This window comes from Eleutherodactylus coqui, chromosome 3 (assembly GCF_035609145.1).
Source record: "Eleutherodactylus coqui strain aEleCoq1 chromosome 3, aEleCoq1.hap1, whole genome shotgun sequence".
Classification (NCBI taxonomy): domain Eukaryota; kingdom Metazoa; phylum Chordata; class Amphibia; order Anura; family Eleutherodactylidae; genus Eleutherodactylus; species Eleutherodactylus coqui.
In genome coordinates, this window is record NC_089839.1 from 58,662,776 (window position 1) to 58,683,905 (window position 21,130).

At 41.9% G+C, this 21,130-nt stretch overlaps 1 protein-coding gene across 1 annotated transcript in view; it reads left to right on the forward strand.

The window, feature by feature from the left end:
* Positions 1–21,130, forward strand: part of TASP1 (taspase 1) — a 156,482-nt gene that overhangs the window by 50,717 nt on the left and 84,635 nt on the right. The window contains exons 9-11 of the mRNA XM_066595631.1: positions 1,250–1,356; positions 15,274–15,393; positions 17,051–17,129. Of these exons, the coding sequence (XP_066451728.1) occupies positions 1,250–1,356; positions 15,274–15,393; positions 17,051–17,129 (306 nt within the window). The remainder of the gene's footprint in view (positions 1–1,249; positions 1,357–15,273; positions 15,394–17,050; positions 17,130–21,130) is intronic.

Genomic DNA, 21,130 nt, shown 5'->3' on the forward strand with positions numbered 1-21,130 from the left:
CCTGCGTATGCTGGTATACATTTTTGTTCTTTTTCTGAATTAAAAAGCGTAGGTAATGACTTCACCTTTTTTTCGCTGTACAAAGAGATCATACAAAAGTGCAAGTCATGGTTGATGAATGCAACTGTATAGCATATGGTTGAGTACATTAAAGTTATACATTTAGCATATATGTTGGGAGATTTTTCTAGGGTTTACATCATATTCTAATATAAGTTAGTTGCTGGTGTTATGAACCAGCTGGACTCCAACACCTTGTCCGGATGTTGTCCTAAAAGAACAGATATACACACAGTACACTAACATGGAGAACAAAAATTGTTTACATTGGAAAAGTGGGGGGAATGAGAAGTCTGGCGCTAACCTACCAATGCGATGAGACCCTATCTCACCCTGATGAGGAACACTCCTCCTGATGAGGGCAACCCCACCCACTTCATCAACCTATGGTGACCGTGGCTCTCACAATTGGGAAATGGATAATGCTACAATAAATAACAGCACAAGTGATCTAGATGTTGAGCACACAAGGAACCAGATGGAATACCAATGCAGGAATGGCAATAACTCAGATAATGTTACAGCACTCCAAATATTCTTAACAACAAACCTACTTATCTGACAGTAGAATAGGTTAGGATTTTCCGACTTGACCAGACACACCTTCAGACTAGAAGTACAACTGAAATCTTCAATGAGAAGGAGCCAGAGTAAGTGTGTACAGAAACATGCTGATTGGCTGGCTGGTAGACACATCTCCTAGCTGGCCAATCCATCCACACACCAGCAGAGAAGTGATAATGTCTGCATCCAACACTAAAATGTCACTGAGCATGCATCACATGGGCTAGGGATGATGCCATGACGTCACCCTGGTCCTGATCCGACACAGCTGGTGAGCCGTGGCAGTTGGATGCTGGGTTATTAAGATTTTACTCTGTTAGGGAATTGCTGTAAATGCAAATTCAGTTAAAGGGAACCTGCCACTAGCTTTGGGGCCACTAAGCCACCAGCATGGAGTTATGCAGCTGGGATTTAACTTTCTGAAGATGGCTCAGTGACAGCTAGCCAATTCGGTATTATGTACAAGAAAAAGAAGAATTTGCCAGAATCGAGTTAGAGATTCCTATCCAGCGGCATTAGGTGCTTTGTGTATATGAAGCTAAGGACAATGCATCTCTCCATTGCACATATACAACAATGCAGTTCTTTTTGATGATTATAATTGTATACATATTTATTTCTTCAGAGTTAAGTCTGGCTGCTTTTAAACGGAACAAAAGAAAACTGGAGTTGGCTGAAAAAGTGGAAACAGATTGCATTCAGTTAAAGAAAAGAAGACAATCAAGTGAAAAGGTTGGTTTATTTAAATGTGATTGCTGCATCCAATGACTGGTAGTTATTTACTGTATGTTTATCAAGAGTGTGCAAGTGCAGTAAAGCGCAGTTGTAAACATTGTTTTCAATGCTTTAAAGCTTACATGAGTTTTTAAACAAGTTTTCTAATATATCCGGTTCTTCTTACCCTTTCATTTACTGCTGTTTGCACCCTGTTTCATGACTGTAAGTTCTCATTTCAGGTGGTCATCATCTTAATTTTTCTGTTACTCTGCTGTTTAATATCCACGCTCATGCAGAAAGTGAGTAGTAAACCTAGCATTCTGCCAGAAGTTCACTGTCCTGGACTTCCTTACCTTTTACTTCCTGTGCTGCATTGCACTGTCTCTGGTCCAAACCACACAGAGGTAGTATCTGAATGCCTGCTCCTGTGATTCCCAGGATGATTAGGCATGCATAGATGCTCTGGCCAAATGGTTAGTAAACACACTTTAGGCCTCATGTCCACTAGAAAAATACAATCTGCACAGATTTGCTTTAAATTGTATTTTTTTGCATGCAGATATCCGCACACATTGCTATCAATGTGATAGCAATGTTGTCGATCCGCGCGGGATCCATGGCAGAATGGAGCATGCTGCGTTTTTTTTCCCCCGCACGTGAAAAACGCAATTCTTTTAAAATGCCATCCGCGGGTGCAAAAATAAATTTAATTGACCGCGGATGGCCAATGATTCCCTATGGGCAAAATCCGCTGCGGAATCTGCGCAATTCCATTTAGCTAGTGGACATGAGGCCTTAAGTGTGTGTGTAATGTCTGCACACAGACACAGACACACAAGCTGTTATGGTAGCAGAGACCAACACTGTGGAGATTATCATTGAAAAAGCAGAATTGCTCTTTTTTGTTTACTATTAATTCCTTTTCGGGAAGAAAAATAATCAAAACATATATACCCTAAAAGGGTACCAATGACATCTACAACTCTGCAATATATAGCTCTGTAGATAGAAATATCAAATTTTTATGCGGTGACACAAAAACAAATTATTTCTTTTAAAATTTGTTTTTATAGTACCAAAGTAGAAAAACATTAAAAAGGAAAACTATAAACTCTATACTCCCATACGAAAAGATAGTTCATGAGAATAGAAAATGCCCAGATAAAGTTTATGAAATAGAGGGAACTCTGTGTGACTCGTCAACCACAACTAGCGCGCGAAACGCATTTCAGCAATTTCAGAATTAAAGAGGTCTTCGACCAACCAGGTACCTCTTAGTCTTTTGCAGGTATGATGAGGTTATCTTGAATTTTACAAATCACCAATATACACTAAATGGGGTACTGCTAGGGAAAAGTGATGTGGAAAAAGACCTGGGGGTATTAGTGGATTATAGACTAAACTGGAGTAACCAATGCCAGTCAGCAGCTGCAAAGGCTAATAAAGTCTTGGGGTGTATTAAAAGAGGTATGGGGGCGAGCGATGAGAACATTATCCTCCCACTATATATGGCCCTTGTCAGGCCTCACATGGAATACTGCGCACATTTCTGGTCACCGGTTCAAAGAAGGGCAACTAAACTAATTAACGGAATGAAGGGACTGGAATACACAGAAAGACTAACTCTAGAAAAAAGGCGGCTAAGGGGTGATCAAATAACTATGTATAAATACATGAGGGGATAATACAGGCATCTCTCCCATGATCATTTTTTTCCCAGGACTGCGACGGTAACGAGAGGGCATCCGCTACGTTTACAAGAAAGCAGGTTTCATCACCAACATAGAAAAGGGTTCTTTACTGTAAGAGCAGGTTAGACTGTGGAACTCTCTGCCTTAGGATGTGGTGATGGCAAAATCCATAGAGGAGTTTTAAAGGGGACTTGATGTCTTTCTGGAGCAGAAGGATATTACAGGATATAAATCTTGGGTTAGCTGTTAATCCGGGTATACAGGCAGGTAGGAACTATTAGGGGTTGATCCAGGGATTAGTCTGATTGCTGTTAGGGAGTCGGGAAGGAATTTTCCCCCAAAAGGGCTAATTGACGCTTGCTCTTGGGGTTTTTATTGCCTTCCGCTGGATCAACAACACAGGAGGATAGACAGGCTGAACTAGATGGACACTGTCTTCATTCGGCCTTACAAACTATGTTACTATGTTACCTTTCCCTAATGTGTTAAATTATACAGAATACATTGTTTTATGTAATTGTTCTTTATTGTTATATTTGAACTACGTTACATTCAGCTTTCACTGAGTAATATGATCTGTTATGTATTTTGTTATTTTATAAAATTTAAAGCTTAAAAGAAAAAACTGTATAAATTTGATATTGCCATAATTCTATTGATTCGAAGCGTAAAAGTAGAAGGTCTCTGCGCTTAAAGGAAGTTCAAAGTGATGATTGAATCACCATTATGAGAGTGACTGAGGTCACACAGCCTAAGGTGCCTATATCGGATACAGTCCTACAGTCTTCTATACCTTCATTCTTGGCAAGCTGTATTTGAGCAAGCACTGTTACTTGTGGACTGAAATGGTATACTAAATTTCGATTGCTTTAGTTATTACTAAATTATCACTTTAAACACCTATATAGGAGCCGCACTTAAGAACTCATCTCAGCAGGATTCTTGTAGAAAAACTGGTAAACTTTTATTCCTCCATAAAATGCATGCTGCAATGTTTCGACCAAAATAACTACAGACTTTGTCAAGCATTTTCGCCTCAGCTTGCGTATATGCGAAGATGTTGGAGTTACCTGGAGTACCTTTGTCCAGGTAGAGTGTTAAGTCAAGACTACCAGCGGGTACCAACTGGCTAGGGTCCATCATATCAACCAGAACCAAGCAGTTTTGTCAGTGGCACTCCCAATGCAACCACTCCATGGGGAAGTTTCTCAATGCTGGTGCAGGCTTCCAAAGCGAAAGCTGTAGACCCTCCAGCCCTTAAATCGAGTCCAAACACATATATAGGAGCCGCACTCAGGAACCATAGTTATTTTGGTCGAAACGTTGCAGCGTGCATTTTATTGAGGAATAAAAGTTTACCAGTTTTTCTACAAAGAATCCTGCTGAGAGGAGTTCCTGAGTGCGGCTCCTATATATGTGTTTGGACTCGATTTAAGGGCTAGAGGGTCTACAGCTCTTTCTTTTTGGAAGCCTGTACCAGCATTGAGAAACTTCCCCACGGAGTGGTTGCATTGGGAGTGCCACTAACAAAACTGATTGGTTCTAAGTTATCACTTTAAAGACATCTTGGTTGAATCCAATGAACCCCATTAAATGTCAGTGGTGTCGGTCATGCTACTGATCCAGTACAGCATTGTGGTGTTGCGGGTGCAAACAGAGCTTAAGCTCGGCTAGGTGTTCATGTTTATTTCAGTCCAGGGAGGAGAGTAAGGGCCTTTTTATACGGGCCAAAAATTGCTCAGATTCCTGTGATCAGTGATAATATGAACCATTATTGTTCAGCCTAAATTCATGCACGACTGAAGGATGAACTGTAAATTGGTTGATCGTTAAGTTTCTGCATGCATAAAAACTGAATGACAGATCAACCCATGTAAACAGGCAACAGCTGCCTATCTATTAATGTCTGCCTGTTTACTGTGAATGGAGGTGGGTGGGCTGGAACGATCCCCGTCCCGCTCCACCCTTATTCATTAGTGATGATCCTTACTATGTAAAAGCACTGGAAGGATTATCGCTGGGATGACCTGTTGGGTATCTACACCCAACAGGTCGCCTCGTATTAAAGCGCCCTAAGCCTCTGTCAGACACAAGAATCATGAACTCCAACATTCCGAGCTTTTTCTTCTAGGTATTTCTCATTGTGACCCCTCCATACCTCTTACGTCATATGCTGATCCCGACAAAATCTACTTGTTCTTGCACATTTTATTTAATGTATGGGAAGCTTTAGCAGCAAGCTCGAGGAGAACATACAAACCTAATGCAGAAGTCCTGGATTGGATTCAGGCTCAAGTTCTAGTACTTCTAGAAAAAAAATGCTGCAAAACATTTAGATGGATTCTTTTACTCAAGGTTTGAATGACCTGAGCAAAGAGCAAAAGTTCAGTCGTTTCCACTAGTCCATGTGTTGGCAGTGTAGTTTCAGTGTCCATGTATTTTTACGTGGTGTGGTCCTTTTTACTTGGGTGTTCCTTCTTGCAGATCTTTTACTTTCAGCCAGTTTTGATGGAAAGAGTTCTATAATGCATTTTAATTGGCGACGAGTAGTTTGTGAGTATTCTCATACTCATGTAAAATACTAGATTGTAGTTTGTTTGGAAACATGCAGAATTCCAGTGATCGAAAGAAAAATGGGCATCAAATAGAGATGTAGTGCAAGTAAAGCTACACACTGTGTTCTTTCTCCAGGATTATGTCAAGAAGGAACTGTTCTTGGGGGGAACTTTTTTTTTCTTTTCTTTTTATATACAGCTTACATAAACATTTGCTTCCTATGTTTTGTCTTGATTTTAGTCTTGGGGAAATTTGAAATCGATTTTTGAAAGTAGTGTCTCTGTTTAAAAAGACTAGGGAAATGAATCTAGGAGCTGTAATGTTTTTACTGCACGGTTTATTTCCATTCCTTTTGGTTTTATTTGCTAGCATGTTGTGTAATTTTGTTTTACAGCGTCTAGTTAAGTACAGTACAGAGCGTGTGATGCAACAGGCATTTTCTACAATTTTTTTTGTTGTGAGATGAATTTGGAGATGTTAAAGTTTAATAACGGCTTTGCGGCTGAAGGTGTCTACAACTCACTTTATAGGAATGTAATTCTGGTCTGTCCTTATATCACACTTGGTTTCTCGTACCCTAAAAAGTGCAATCTCAAATGTTCAATATTCAAATGTAACGTGGATGATTTGCAGATTCCAAAACTAGGTATTAAATGTTAAGCTCAGGTTATGACATCATTAAACTATTTAAAAGAAAGGTAATTGTAGAATAATCTGTGAAGTCATTTAGTATCTTTGAAAGGGCCACTCGTCGAAAACACTTTTACCCACCTCTGTCCCTCTCACCTGATTGCTTGTGGCACTCTGGAAGTCTCCTCTGTATATTGAAGTCACTTTCATCCAGTGCAGTCGCCTGTCTGATGCTTATCAGGCACCATCTCCATGGTGAGACTTTCACATTCACATTAATCTTATGATGCATCAGCACAGTATTAGCTAGAGGTTATGTCATTTCTGCCTGCTGGCGGCACAGTTTAATTATCACTGCTTTCTATATTCACTTATTTAAGTTAGGAGGATGAGCTGCGATCGTCTCTTCTATAACTGTGTGACAGGAGGTGTGTGATCATCCTGAGTAACTGTGACGGTAGTGTCTGTGTTGCGCTTTCTGTGGTAGGGCTCATGTAATGGCATCACAGACAGAGAAACAGACTTTGAACTGAATACATAAACCCAAGTAAATATGAGCTGGGCAGAATTGAGATCACATGACCACCTGAGACAGATGCCAAGAGTTTCATATAGAAAGGATTAAATAACCAATGCAACACTAGCTCTCTCTCTATCTAAAAAATAGATAACAAATTTACTAGAGACAGCCATGTAGTTGTGCATTGGATCTTATTTTCGCCTTTGGAACAGTACCAGTTCCTCATAGCATAAATTCTACTAAGTGCTGAAAGCATTTTACAGAAATATTTGTCCATGCAGACTGGTTTCTGCAAATTAGATGGAGGTACTGAGATGTTCTGAACAATTGACAGGAATGGTTTATTGATTCATGCTGCTTGCGCAAAATTCTGAAAATCTCATCCGCATGGTGCAACAGTTCTGTTGCTGCTCTTTAATCCAATTTATTGTGCTTTTTTGCGCTGTTTTTCAAATGGAAGTAGCATTTAGGCTACTTGTTTGCTGTTATAGCTCATCCTTTCCCAAGAAACGACGAGTTAAAGGGGTTGTCTCGCGAAAGCAAGTGGGGTTAAGTACTTCTGTATAGCCATATTAATGCACTTTGTAATATACATCGTGCATTAAATATGAGCCATACAGAAGTACTGTTGAATAGTGCCTGTTCCAGAAGCTGCTTCAGTTGTAGTGTCCCTTTTTATTTACATGACCAGTGTGTTAGAGCAGCACTGAGTCGGACAAGCTATTTTTTTATGGGTTTTTTATTTAACACATTTCCTGCCCCATATTTTTGGAGTCTTCTAAAACCCCTTCGAGTCTTTATTTTACTTTTTTTAAATTTTTGATATTTTTCTTTGAATATGAAAATGTGTACTTTTTTTGTGCTGGCTTGTTGAGGTAAATATACTGTATATTCACACGTTCTTTATATGTTGTAGAAAATGGATAAAAAAATAATGGCTTGTAAGTATAAATTGACAGTTGGAATTTACCATTTCCCTTATCAGTGGGTAGTGGTCCTTCACACTTTGACACTGTCCAGTCAGTGCTGACTATGTTAGACTGTATTTTAGTGTTGACAAGGGAAATTGTAACACCGAATTGTCAATTTATTCATCTATCAGGGTAGCTTCACACAAGCGTCTCCGTACATAGGTGCATACATAAGTGCGCACTCACGTATGTGCACAAACACGCGTGAATGCAGGTCCGTGCATTGCCTTCAATGGAGCCCTGGCTGCTGCCGGCGGCTTTATTGAAGGCAATGCTCTGCCGGCACCCCGTGATTGTTTTTTAGGGAAGAGCTTTAAATATAAGCTCTTCCCTGAAAAACAAACATTTTAGTTTAAAAAATAAAAAAATATATACTTACCTGTCCGCCGCTGCCGTGTTCCCCACGGGGAAAAAGAATTCCCTGCTGCACCTGCCACATTTGTGACAGATGAGGCAAAGGAATTCTAAATCGCCGCAGGGAATAAAGAATTTCCTACCGCAGCTGTCACAGATGACAGCTGCGGTAGCGGATCCAGCTGCCAGCACCCAGTAATTGTTTTTCAGGGAAGGGCTTTAGGTATAAGCCCTTACTTGAAAAATAAGGCAAAGTAGTGTAAAAAATAATAAACACCACATACTCGCCTTCCTTCAGCTGCTGGAGCTCAGCCGCGTCCTCTCTGCAGTGTCCCTTGCTCTGTAATGCAGTTCTTTGAGCAAGCGGGGATTTAAAATCACTGCCTGCTGAAAGAGCTACTTGTGATTGGCTGAAAGAAGGGGCTGTGAGGTCTTTGCAGAGTGGAAGGACAAATGAAGGTTAAAACTTTATTACTAGAGATGAGCGAGCACCCAAATGCTCGGGTCCGCGTTATTTGAGTCGAGCTTTTCGTAAAATTTGAGAGCTCTACTCGAGTAACGAACCCCATTGACTACAATGGGAGACTCGAGCATTATTGCATGTGGGACGCCGGGTGCCGAGCGCTTTTTTCCCCCCTCAGGTTCGTTCTCCCTCCTCTCCCTCCTCACAAAACATTTGCCAATGATGCGCGCTGTGGTGGGGAGGGGCCAAAGCAGGCACGTCACAGCAGGGAGGAGCCAAAAACCGGGGCAGGGTCGAACACTGCTTGATGCTCGTTCGAGTAACGAGCACCATCCAGTACGCTAATACTCGAACGAGCATCAAGCTCGGCAGAGTATGTTCGCTCAACTCTATTTATTACTAAAAATAGTGCTTAGAAAAAGTATAAAAGCAGACAATATACCAAAGAAGGATGACACACAGAATATATAACAGTTGTGAAAATTTAAGGAATAAAAAGAGAATATGATGCCAGTTCTTACAGATTGGATCAGTTTGAAGCTGATTTGCGAGGAAGGGGAGGAGTGAAGACTCTTCCGGCATGCATGTGCAGTCTTTTGGAATTCCGACAAATGACCTTTGGCCCATGCTACATTCATACCATGTCCCATACACACGTCCAACATCCCACCCGTGACATCAGGGAGAGGCAATCTGATTGTAGGCACTAAACTCCAAGATGAAAATGCAATTCCCTATTTCGGTTACATTTCCACAGGAAGCCCTCCAAGAGAAGAAATAGAACTGCCATATTTTGTAACATGATCTTATCTACTGATAGCCAACAAATCTAATATACTGGAGATTATTAGTTCAGCAGATGACCACTTTGATGTGTTCCCAAGGTCACACAACAATGGAAGTGAATGCATTGGATTCAGCGACCCCTCCCGATTCTGGAGCTAGGGTTAGCTTCAGGCTACACCTCATAGATGAACGATAATTTTAATTTTTAATTTCCCACTGTCATAATACAGTCCTCACTTCCTGAGATGGTTCAGAGATATGTAGTCTGGGGGTTGTATATCTGGATGAATGGTGGTGATAATGAGGAGGATTTCACTCATTAACATCTCTCGTGACTATGGGTAACTATCTCTAGTGAGGGACAGGAAAACCACAGAAATGCTAATTGCATGTCCTGGACAGTACAGAAGGGGGAATGGGATCAAAGTCCCATTCAAAACTTCAGTAAGGACCATCCTGGACAGGAAATGCTAATTTAATCATGTCATATTTCTAGAAGAGGCAGGATGTGTGAACATAAGTATATCCTACTCTATAAGAGGTCCCAATAAATAACAATTCTTGCCTATGAATCAGAAACTTTTTAACATATGTCAACCCTTTTACAGTATTTCTTGTGAATAATGTAGAAAACACGTTGATTTTTTTTTTCTCTCAGTTGCTTCCAATTCTCAAAATGATGACCAATGAATTAGACGTTCTGTGATGATGATTACAACACACTTCTTCAGTTGAAGCTGTGGGGTGAAGGAAGTGGTCATTGCGGTTATGAGCATCTTACTAATATATAGAATATATGAGAGAGGCTAGTTCTTCATTCATGCAGAGATTTCTCTTTAACCTTTAATAATGCAATTTATGTTCCAGAAAGAATCATCTGGTATTTTTCACAAGCACTTTTTACCATTTTTTTTTTTTTACAGAAACTGTTTCCATATTTTTGAGTTATTAAAAGACCTTCCTAATAAAGTCGGATACGAATCCATATAAATTCTGGATGCACTTTAATGTTTATAACCACAGAGGTCAGGTTGCTAGGCGAAATGATTGTATGCCACATTTACTAAGCGTTTAAAGATGTCATCTGTCTTGTTTCTCTTCATCTACTGTAAATACTACCAGCAGTAACACTCTTGACCCATAACAGAGTGTAGGGCATGTCAAGAGTCTACTTGCTCCTGGCTACCTGAGGGTAATTGATATCTTCTGTAATGACTTTTTCATTTCAAAGACTTTTCCTGAACGCTTTGCTTTTTTTTTTTTTTCCACAATTAGCTGAAACCTTATCTGAAGAGACATTTTAGTTATTTTTCCTACATTTTATTATTTCATCGTATGCGTATGCATTTATCAGCCATAACATTAACAAACGTCTGCCTAATAGTTTTTATTGATACCATATTGGGGCGCAGATTTCTTTTTGACAACTTTTTGGATCATTGACTTTTTATTCCATTTTTGGTAAGGTGAAGGGACCAAAAAACAGCAACTCTGTTTCATTTTCTACGATGTTCAACCTTGAAAATTTGCAACACCAAGAAGGAAAAGTTGTGGAATTATGGAAGTTATGGGATTAATAGACTTGTTAACGATATACAAATGGTGAAAAATGGAAACAAAATATTCAAAGCATCTCGTTTAATTCTGTATCAAGTATGAGCACCATGGCATGCTATTAATGGTTGTCTGAGAAATGTTCTGCCATGCTGAATGCACTTAGGCACGCAAATCAGAATAGGTTACTGACAGCTGCCTTTGCAATTGCTGACCAGTAACATCCCAGATGTGTGCGATGGGCGACAAGTTCAGAGACACTGCAGATCATGGTAGGACATTTAGGTCACGCAAGCTGCTCACTGTTGTATGTGTGTTATCATGTTGATAAAAGCTTCTAGGGCGCTTCACAGAAATGGTTGTACTACTAGTCCCAAGATCAAATCAGCAGAACAATGACCTGTTAGTGTGCCTGGAATGAAGACTATAGGGGTCCAGCCACCATACATTATGCCACCACACACCAAAATCTTAAGAGTGGGAGCTGTGTGATTTTCCCCCCCCCCCATGAAGCCTCTTTATGGTGTTGCCCACATGGTCTCCAGGCCAGTCTCTGGCTATCATTGCGTCTAAGACCAAAGCTGGACTCCTTGCTGAAGAAGATAGACCTCCATTCCAGTTTGCATTGTCATCTTGCTTTACACCATGCTAGCCTTTAAGAGCAGTGGAGTGAGGTCTATGGAACGATGTCGCTGGATGTCTAGTTCACAGCCTACTATCGTGGAAGCGCCTTCTGTTGGTTTGTGTAGATTCTACTTGACGCCCTAGGCTTAGGAAGGGATGTCCAATTTCACTTGCAGTACAGAATGGATCACTGTGTACCATTCTTCTAATCTGATGATCCGTCTGTGCAGAGGTTTGACTTTGCACACCTTTTGCTCTCATTCGAGTTCGTTATTTGATCTCCCAACCACTGGGATCTGCAATGTTGAACAGTACTGACCTTTTTGTCTACATACGTAGAATTCTGCTGGAGTGATGAACCAAGGTGTCTCAGTTCAAGAATTCTATCCCACTGTTTGAAACAAGTGGCGGTAACAGGCAGGTCAACGAACAGGAGCATCGCACAATCATACCACAAGACTTTTTGAGGTTTCATGTGAAATGTGGCTTTCGATCCGACTTTTATATCATTGAAGTCCCTCCTATGTGTCACGCAGAGTGTTAGGGCAGCAGAAATGCAGTCCTTAGCTCTCGATCATTACCTGAAGGTTGCAGGTTCAATCCCCGCAGGGTTAACTTAGCCTTCCATCCTTCCAGGGTTGGTAAAATGAGTACCCAGGTTGGTGGGCGGTAATAAATACAATTTTCTAAAAGTGCTGCGGAATAAGTTGGCGCTATACAAATAACAAGTTTCCTCAATTTGCATGACCATGCGACTTTTCCTTCTTGGTTGTTGTAATTTCAATGTTGGAAAGTGTAGTTTGTACTTTGATAGGTGCAACATGACGAGATATGTTTAATTCTTTTTGTATAGATTCTTTTCATGTAATATGTGGGGGTTTTTTTTTAAGATTATAATTGGTTACATTTTTTTATTTTTAAAATGTGTTAACTAGAGATGAGCGAACGTACTCGGATAGGCACTACTCGTCCGAGTAATGTGCCTTATCCGAGTACCGCTGTACTCGTGCTCAAAGATTCGGGGCGCTCCGCTGCTGACAGGTGAGTCGGAGCGGGGAGCGGGGCAGAGCGGGCGGGAGAGAAGGAGAGAAAGATCTCCCCTCCGTTCCTCCCCGCTCTCCCCTGCAGCTCCCCGCTCCGCAGCGCGTCCCGAATCTTTGAGCACGAGCACAGCGGTACTCGGATAAGGCACATTACTCGGACGAGTAGTGCCTATCCGAGTACGTTCGCTCATCTCTAGTGTTAACGTTTTTTTTTATTCATTTGAATCCCACTAGGGGACTTTGCCATGTGAGCACTTGATCACTTATATAATACACTACAGGACTTCTGTATTACAATGTATTGTGCCTTTCGGGGGTAACCTATTAAACCCCTACTTTGGTGCCACACATGCACTTGGCCATACACATGATGTACAGTAATGGAAAATGTTTTTTTTTTCATTGCTCCATGCTCCAGTTCTGATGCTCATCTGATTATCATAGATACTTTTGTTGGTGGACAGTGGTCAGCTGGGGAACTATGTGGCTATGCAGTCCCATATGCAGCAAGCTGGAATGTACTGTGTGTGTTCTGACACCTTTCTGTCATAACCAGAATTACTTTTTTCAGCAATTTGCACTAAAGTGGCCCTTTTGTGATATTTCACAAGACAAGCTAGCCATGGCACTCCATGTCCATTAGTGAGCTTTTGTGTGCCTATGACCCTGTCGCTGGTTAACCAGTTGTCTTTCCTTGCATCACGTTTTATAGGTACTAACCCCTCATATAGGGAATACCCCAAAAGGCCTACCATTTTAGAGCTGCCCTTACCCAGTCATATAGTTATCTTAGTTTAGCCCTTATCAAAGTTTCGCAGATCCCTACACTTGCCCATTTTTCCTGCTTCCAACACATCGACTTCAAAATGCAAATGCTTGCTTGCTGCTTAATATATCACATCCTTGCCATTTGCCATTGTCTTTACATACTCAATTTTATTCACTTTACCTGTCAGTGGTTTTAATGCTATGGCTAATAAATGTATGTGTAGTCCTATAGTCTTAGAGAGGTTATCTGGTTATGGGACAACATTCTCCCGATAGCTGCAACTGCATTAAAATAACATAAAGAGCTATAATTACCCATCTGCTATGGGGATCGAGTACTGTAGCCTCTTCGTCCTTAAGGTGATTGTTGTGGAAGATGTTTTCTGACCGCTGTAGCCTATCGGAGGTTGTAGGGTCACTGTTTTGAACTCCTGGCATCATAGTGCCCAGGATGTGAGTGCTGATGCCAGGAGAACGGCCAGTGATGCTGCAGCCTCTGATTGGCTGCAGCAGTCGGGTTACTTCCTATGATATCCTCCACAACAAACGCCAGGAAGATGGTGGGGCAACAGCGCTGTAACCTCACTGCAGAGAATGGGTAAGTACTGCTCTTTTTGTTGTTGCTGGTAGTTAGGGGATGGGGGGGTATTGTCTGGTTTATTGGACAACTCCTTTAAGCAACTTATCAGTTTTATTCACGTCTTCATAACTGTCACACGTATGTTTTATATTGGCATGAAATAAGCCTTGTTGACATGAACTGCCCGATGTAGTGGCAACTGGGATTCCCAAAGCACAGCTCAATTTTATTGGAAAAGTGGAAAAAAAATCGATCCGGAGACACAGATGTTCCAACCCTTACTTTTACATGAATTTCTCATTATACAAATTCAATACTTCATTACGAAACACTTCTTTTTTAAGACCCTCATTGGGCTGCAATTCATATCACAAACACTTGGTGGCCACATATAAACACACAGCAAAAACTTATCCGGACGGTGAATTGCAAAATCATATTTTTTCCCCCCAAAGTTGGTTATTTCAGGATATTTTGTAGGAAAACTCTGTAGAAGGACTGAATTTTTGTAGCTTGGGCAGATGACTCATCAGATGCAGAGACCTTTTTAGATGGTGTGCCTGTGATCCTAGGCTCCCAGTTCCCATCTTTGATCTTCGAAACTGGTTTTTAGCATGAAAGCACAAAATGATTGTACTCTCATGACAATGTGTATATATAGGAACTGTTCTCAAAAGGCTGTCTGCTAAAAACACACCCTTTTTAAATTGTGCTCTTTGGTCACGTTGCAGTAGCAGCAATGTCCCTAGAAGCTATATTATGCCTTGTTGGTAAGATTCCAGGTTAGGTCTGCTCTAGAGGAACTGTTGGTCGAAAAGGTCCTCCAAACAAGTAGAGAGAATTACACAATCTGGACTTATTAGTCTCTGTTCACACTGACATTTATGAGATCAGTTCTTTTTTTTCAATATTTGCAAAAAAAAATGGAAAGCGATATCCATGCACACCTTCCCAAACTTTTGATGGACAGGAGAATACATCTCCGGCACACCAGTGAGAGCGCAGCCTTTATCATTGCTTTCCAGTGTAAGCTGCAGTCATCCATTCAAAGAATGTCACTGTTCATTTGCGTTGCGTTGATGGCGTAGCACTGAACCTGACCTTGTTATGCAATCTGAAAAGTACAAGCATTGGTATAAAGTAACTGTGACAGCACCAGTTCCCGAGGTTACAATAATACAGTGTGTGTATCTAATAAACTGTGTTCTATTTATTTTATGCCAGTATAAACCGTAGGAGGGCTATTACGTACGTTCCATGACCTCCTCAACCAAAATGAAATGCTTACATTCCCTTTTTTTCTTATTTATAGTAGTATCGGCTTTCATTAAAGTCTGCCTTGCTAACTTGCTAACTTTGCTTTAAGTAATTGCTGTTGTTGCCCCCCCCCAGGAGAATGACTCAGGAACTTTGGACACTGTTGGAGCAATAGTTGTTGACCAAGATGGAAATGTAGCTGCTGCTGTATCCAGTGGTGGACTAGCCATGAAACATCCAGGAAGAGTTGGCCAGGTGAATACGTCTTTTATAATGAAAATGCTCCATTCAGTTTTATCAAGCTACTAACGACCACTTGTCAGTTAGTATGTGAGTGCTTCTCATGCTCCGCCCCCCTGTTGACGTCATCACTCCGCCCCCTGGTGACATCATCGAAGGTCCTACAACATTATATAAAACACAGAGCCTGACCAACACAGTTCGGGCTCTTGAAAAGGGGAGGCTAAAAATAACATGAGAATACAACTAAGCTATTACTATCTCAGGCCCCAACTGTACCTCTGTATCTCTCCAACTTCATACAGAGGCACGCCAGAGGCCTTCTTCACATTCTGTATGAACCCATGAGGTGAAAAAATTGCAGCGTTCATTTTCTGCTCTAGGCCACATTTCTGTGAAATTTTGTCTGGAAAGCATGCCTTCTTAAGGAGATCCAGACTGGGTGGAATTTCCGTGAAGACACTCTGCATGGGAATTGCGTTGCATTTACAGTATCAGCAAAGTGGATGAGATTTTAGAAATTCTCGTCCACAAGCTGTGGAAATAATCTGCCCACAACCCATGCAAAAATTGACACACAGTGTGACATTCAATTGTGGTTTCCGCTGCTGAAGTCACCCCTTCTTCTCAATAATGGGGTGAATTCTGCACAGAAATACATGATGAAACCTGCAGCATATGGCACGGGTTTGGAGGAAGACTTTCTGCCCGCTCTGGACATTCCACTGCAAACCGGCCCCCGTGTGGACTGAGCCTAAAGCCTTTTTCACAGGGGCAACAAAATAAAACAATTTTCTCATGATGCGACAATGCTACAAATGGCATGGATGTGAAGCCCATTCTTTCCTATGAGTTCCTTCACATTAGCAATGTTTTGTAACATGCAACATTGCGAGACTAAAAAATTGCAAGTTTCTAGAGATGCGTGACTTGCAATGTTTTGTAACCCATGTTTCCCTATGGAGCCTTCCTCTCTGTTGCATCGCACAAAAACCTAGTATCCTTAGTTTTGATGCAACTTTTACAGTAGGAAATCCTACTGTAAAAGCCCTAAAATAAGCCCTAGCTGCATAAAAAAAAAAAACAAAAATGGCAGCTAAGAAGCACGGTTAGCTCTGCCGCATCTTTTCTCCGGTCCCTGGCACTTGTCTTCAGGCATCTCTTCCTGGTTAGGGATTTGAAAATCTCAGCCTCCCGGAAGCACTGGCTCTGATTGGACTGGGGAGAAGATGCGGCAGAACTGACAGTGCTTCTTAGGCGATGTATTTGGGTTTTTTTACAGCTAGGGCTTATTTTCAGGGTAGCGTTTATATTTCAAGCCTTTGTAGCACCACGTGCGACTTTGTAGCAACACAAAATCGCGATATCTGCGATTTTCCTCGCTGCGATATCCCGTCACCCGTGGGAAACACACCTAAGGGAGAATACAGTCCTCCAGGGGACACCATAGGGCAGCGCATGGAGTGGCTCCATGTTTACAATACGAATCCATAGGGACTCCATATGCTGCCGCACACAGTTGGTGTATATGCCTTTTGTTATGTGCTTGAAACCTAATTATACAACAGGATAAAAATTGACTGTCGCTGACTTTGTGTTGGTAATGTTTTCTATTGTACTGGAGTTCCAGTTCTGCCCTATGGATGTGATTGATACTATTGATGTATTCTAGGCTGCTCTTTATGGATGTGGCTGCTGGGCTGAAAACACTGGAGTTCACAACCCTTATTCTACAGCTGTGAGTACTTCAGGTATTTACTGCTTCCATTTCATGATTACTTACTGCTACTTCTAGTAAATCAGAACATATGTGTGCCACATAGGCATTTTCTGCACAGCTGTGTTCTTCTCTCAATACTATTCCTAATGCTTTCTATTTATACCCTGGTTATTTTATTGCAAATCATGTATGTGTGAAGGTGACAGCTGCTTTGATTTCCTTCCTGCTAGATCTCGTAATTTCTTCATTTTTAATGAAGCGAAAAAGGCCATTCTTCTAGATCCGTTTTGTTTTCAGCAGGAGTGTTAAAGTAATGCACATGCAGGAAATCTGAAATTCCCCATCGCTGCCCTGCGATTCTTGTTTGCAGCGAAGCTAAATTACAGCCAGTAGACATCCGGTTACCAGTTGTCATAAAGATATACACACATTGTAACATTGTTATAAGTAAGTGATTACAATGTCAGAGCATAAGGAGAATTCCTTTGAGGAGTTCTGACCCCTTGTAGGGAGGCTCTAGTACCCTCTTGTACCGCTTCTAGCTTGGATACAAGATGTGAAACGGGTGGGGATGAAGGCTCTATTACCTTGTTCTACTGCCTCTAGCTTGGATACAAGATGTGATCTGATCGGGCTTGGAGGCTCTAGTACCCTGTTGTACCGCCTCTAGCTTGGATACAAGATGTGATATAGGTGAGCATGGAGGCTCTAGTACCCTATTGTACCGCCTCTTGCTTGGATAGAAGATGTGATACAGGCAGGAATGGTGACTCTAGTACCCTTTTGTGCTGACTCTCGCTTGGATACAAGATGTGATACGGCATGCATGGAGGAATACAGGTTCCATATTGTATCCTGTGGCATATCGCTCTACACTTTTATAACTGAGTCTCTAGATCATGCAAAATCATCGATGTTGGCATTCGAGATGGTCCCATACATCTTCTGTTGGCGATAAATATGGCGACCAGCCAGCCACAGAAGTGTGACAATGTTGTGAGGACATTCCTGATATACTGCTGTGTGTGGCGTAGCATTATCCTGCTGGAAAATGCCTCTTGGAAGCCCCAATGATGGGAACACATGTGGTTGCAGGATGTCCTGAACATATTTCTGAGCTGTCCCTGTACCTCTTACCACTACCAGGATCGCCTGCAATGGCCCCCCAGACATCACACCAGCAGGGGGCAGTGTGCTGCTACACAGCAAAGACAGAATTGAGGCGCTCACCCCTAGGACTCCAGACATGAACATGGCCGTTCTGCTCCACCTGTATGTTATGTCTTGATCATTGTTGGTGTTTACAATGTTGTGATTGGTGCTTGATTTTATGTGTATTACTATTTAAGTGCTATATGATGTATGCTAATTGAATCTTGAAAATGGCCACTTGAGGCTGGAACGTAGCTTTTTTATGATCATGGAGGAATACAATTTTGTTTTATTGAAACTTCACTGCTTACGTACCACATCTTATTTACAAACACGGCCGTTGTCAATTTCCAAACTAAACCTGGGTTCATCGCTGAAGACAACCCGGTTCCACCCCATAGCAGTCTAGTTTCTGCATTCACGACACCACTGCAAACGTAGGTGACGGTGAATGGGTATCAAAGGTAGGACATGTAATGGGCGCAGTGAGACCAAATGTCCTTCAGCCAAGCACCTGGAAATGGTTCCGACCGACAGGGGGATAATAAATGTAGTCTTTGCAGTATCCAAAGTGGTAAAATTAAATCTTCTGTATTCCTCCATAAGGCCGCCTGCAGACGGGTGGAAATTCCGCGGCGGGATTTCCCACGGGATTTCCGCCGCTGGAAGCCTGCATAGGATTGCATTAACAAATGCAATCCTATGCAGACGGCCGCGGTTTGGCCGCGCGAAATCTCGCGCAGCAAACAAAGATGGAGGAAGAAGGTGTTACAGAGTGAGAGCAGAGTAGACTCTCACAGACATGGCTGCAGCTAATATAAGTGTTTACTATTTCACAGTTCCTGGAATCAAAGCTACACTGCTCCGTACAGCTGTATAATGTCTTCCATAATGCTGTTACATATGAGGTTGTGCTGCAATGATCTAGAAAAGAAGACCTCTTGAACCTCCTCTGTGTGCAGTGTATGGAGACAACCTACCAGCTAGTCTACACTCATCGATTCAGGGAAGAGTGAGATTTAGAGAGTGTGCTTGCAGAGGAGGAAACTGTTGAAAATGAAGGATAGAAGTCATATAATGGCAGTTAATTCTGAAAAGTTTATTCTGACTACCACAGCTTGCACCAAGGAAGATTTGGTTAACCAAAGTTTTTATTGATTTTGAAAATGTTATATCATTAAATGATTTCAATATTACAGTCTTATTTTACGTCAGGGGGTTACAAAACTATCAAGATTGATAATTGAGATGAGCGAGCATACTCGCTAAGGCAAACTACTCGAGCGAGTAGTGCCTTATGCGAGTACCTGCCCGTTCGTCTCTAAAGATTCGGGTGCCGGCGGGGAGCGTCGGGGGAGAGCGGGGAGGAACGGAGGGGAGATCTCACTCTCGCCCCTCCGCTCCCCCCTGATCACTCCCGCAACTCACCGCTCTCCCCTCCGGCACTCGAATCTTTAGAGACGAGTGGGCAGGTACTCGCATAAGGCACTACTCGCTCGAGTAGTTTGCCTTAGCGAGTACGCTCGCTCATCTCTAATAATAAAATTATGTAACTTATTGAATAACGTTCTAGAGTCTGTTTCTTACCAAGGAAGATTTGACTAGTAAGAATATTATTAAATTTCTACGCAAGCCCAAAACCAGAAAACCTTTATAGGGTTGTCCTTTTTCAAAACCTCTTTTTCGTAGTTGCAGATTTTTGCAAAATCTGGGTCTTCTGCTAGGATCGTCACATGAGCAGTAGTAGTGATAAGAAGGGTAAATGTAGACTTTCGGTGTGCGCATACGCAGTGGAAATTATGTGGATTTTCTGTGACAAAATCCAGAGCAATTTTGCATCAAAGACATTGGTGTGGAATTTGACTCAAAATCAACTGCGGATCTATTGCGCAACTTTTTCCTCCAAATACTACGCCCTCACTGCAGCATTGAGAGCACAGCGCAAATCTCTTCCCCAGCAACCGCTACTATGTGCCAGTCAAGGAATATGGAAGTGGTCGGGCGCATCACCTGATTGGCGTTCAGTAGCGTGTCCCGGAGGAATGATGAGTGCTCTCGGTGCTGCAGTGAGGGCGCAGTATTTGGAGGTAAAAAGGAGCGCCACAGATCTACTGCTGATTTCAAGTTGAATTCTGATTCTAAACCAATGGCGACTCTGTTTTGATGCGGAAATGTTGAGGATTTTGCTGTGAAATTTTCAGCTGTGGAAATTCTGCAGCGTTTCCGCAACGTGTAGACATACCCTTTGTCAAAATGCAGAACAGTACAACATCTATTGATAACCAATTGTGAGAATTGTTATTGTTATCTCTGCACAGTTGTCTGTGATTCTGCATAATCTTAGGCTCTGTTCACACAGAGTGGACTCCCGGTGGAATTCTCGTAGTTTGGCCGCACCGAAAAAACGGAGGAGAGCCGTGGGTTTTGGAGCAGTTAGTCCGCTGCAGTTGCATCAGAAATGGTGCCAAATTTGGCTTCCTTGAGGTTTTAGAAAACAGATGATAGTCTGAGGGTGCAAGATTAAGTTGATCCAGCACCTCAAGGCCCAGGTCAATGCATTCGCTGTGGGTGATTGCTGCTATGTGGAACAAGGTATTGTCGTACAAAGACACAACGCCTTGGGTAAACGTTCCTTGCCTTTCTGACTTCAGTTCATCCTATCAGCTATGATTGGAAACCCCTTTGCAAGGCTGTCCACAAGCAGTGTTTAACTTTACCCCACATGCCATCACCCTGAATGACAACTTCTGTGCTCTCACCTTCCTTGTACGCGGGGAACCACTGTCTCCAGTCTTTTGACTGCTGTTTTGACTCGGGATCATATATAAAAAAATCCCCATCTCATCTATTATCACCAATTGGCAGAATTACGTAGGAGGC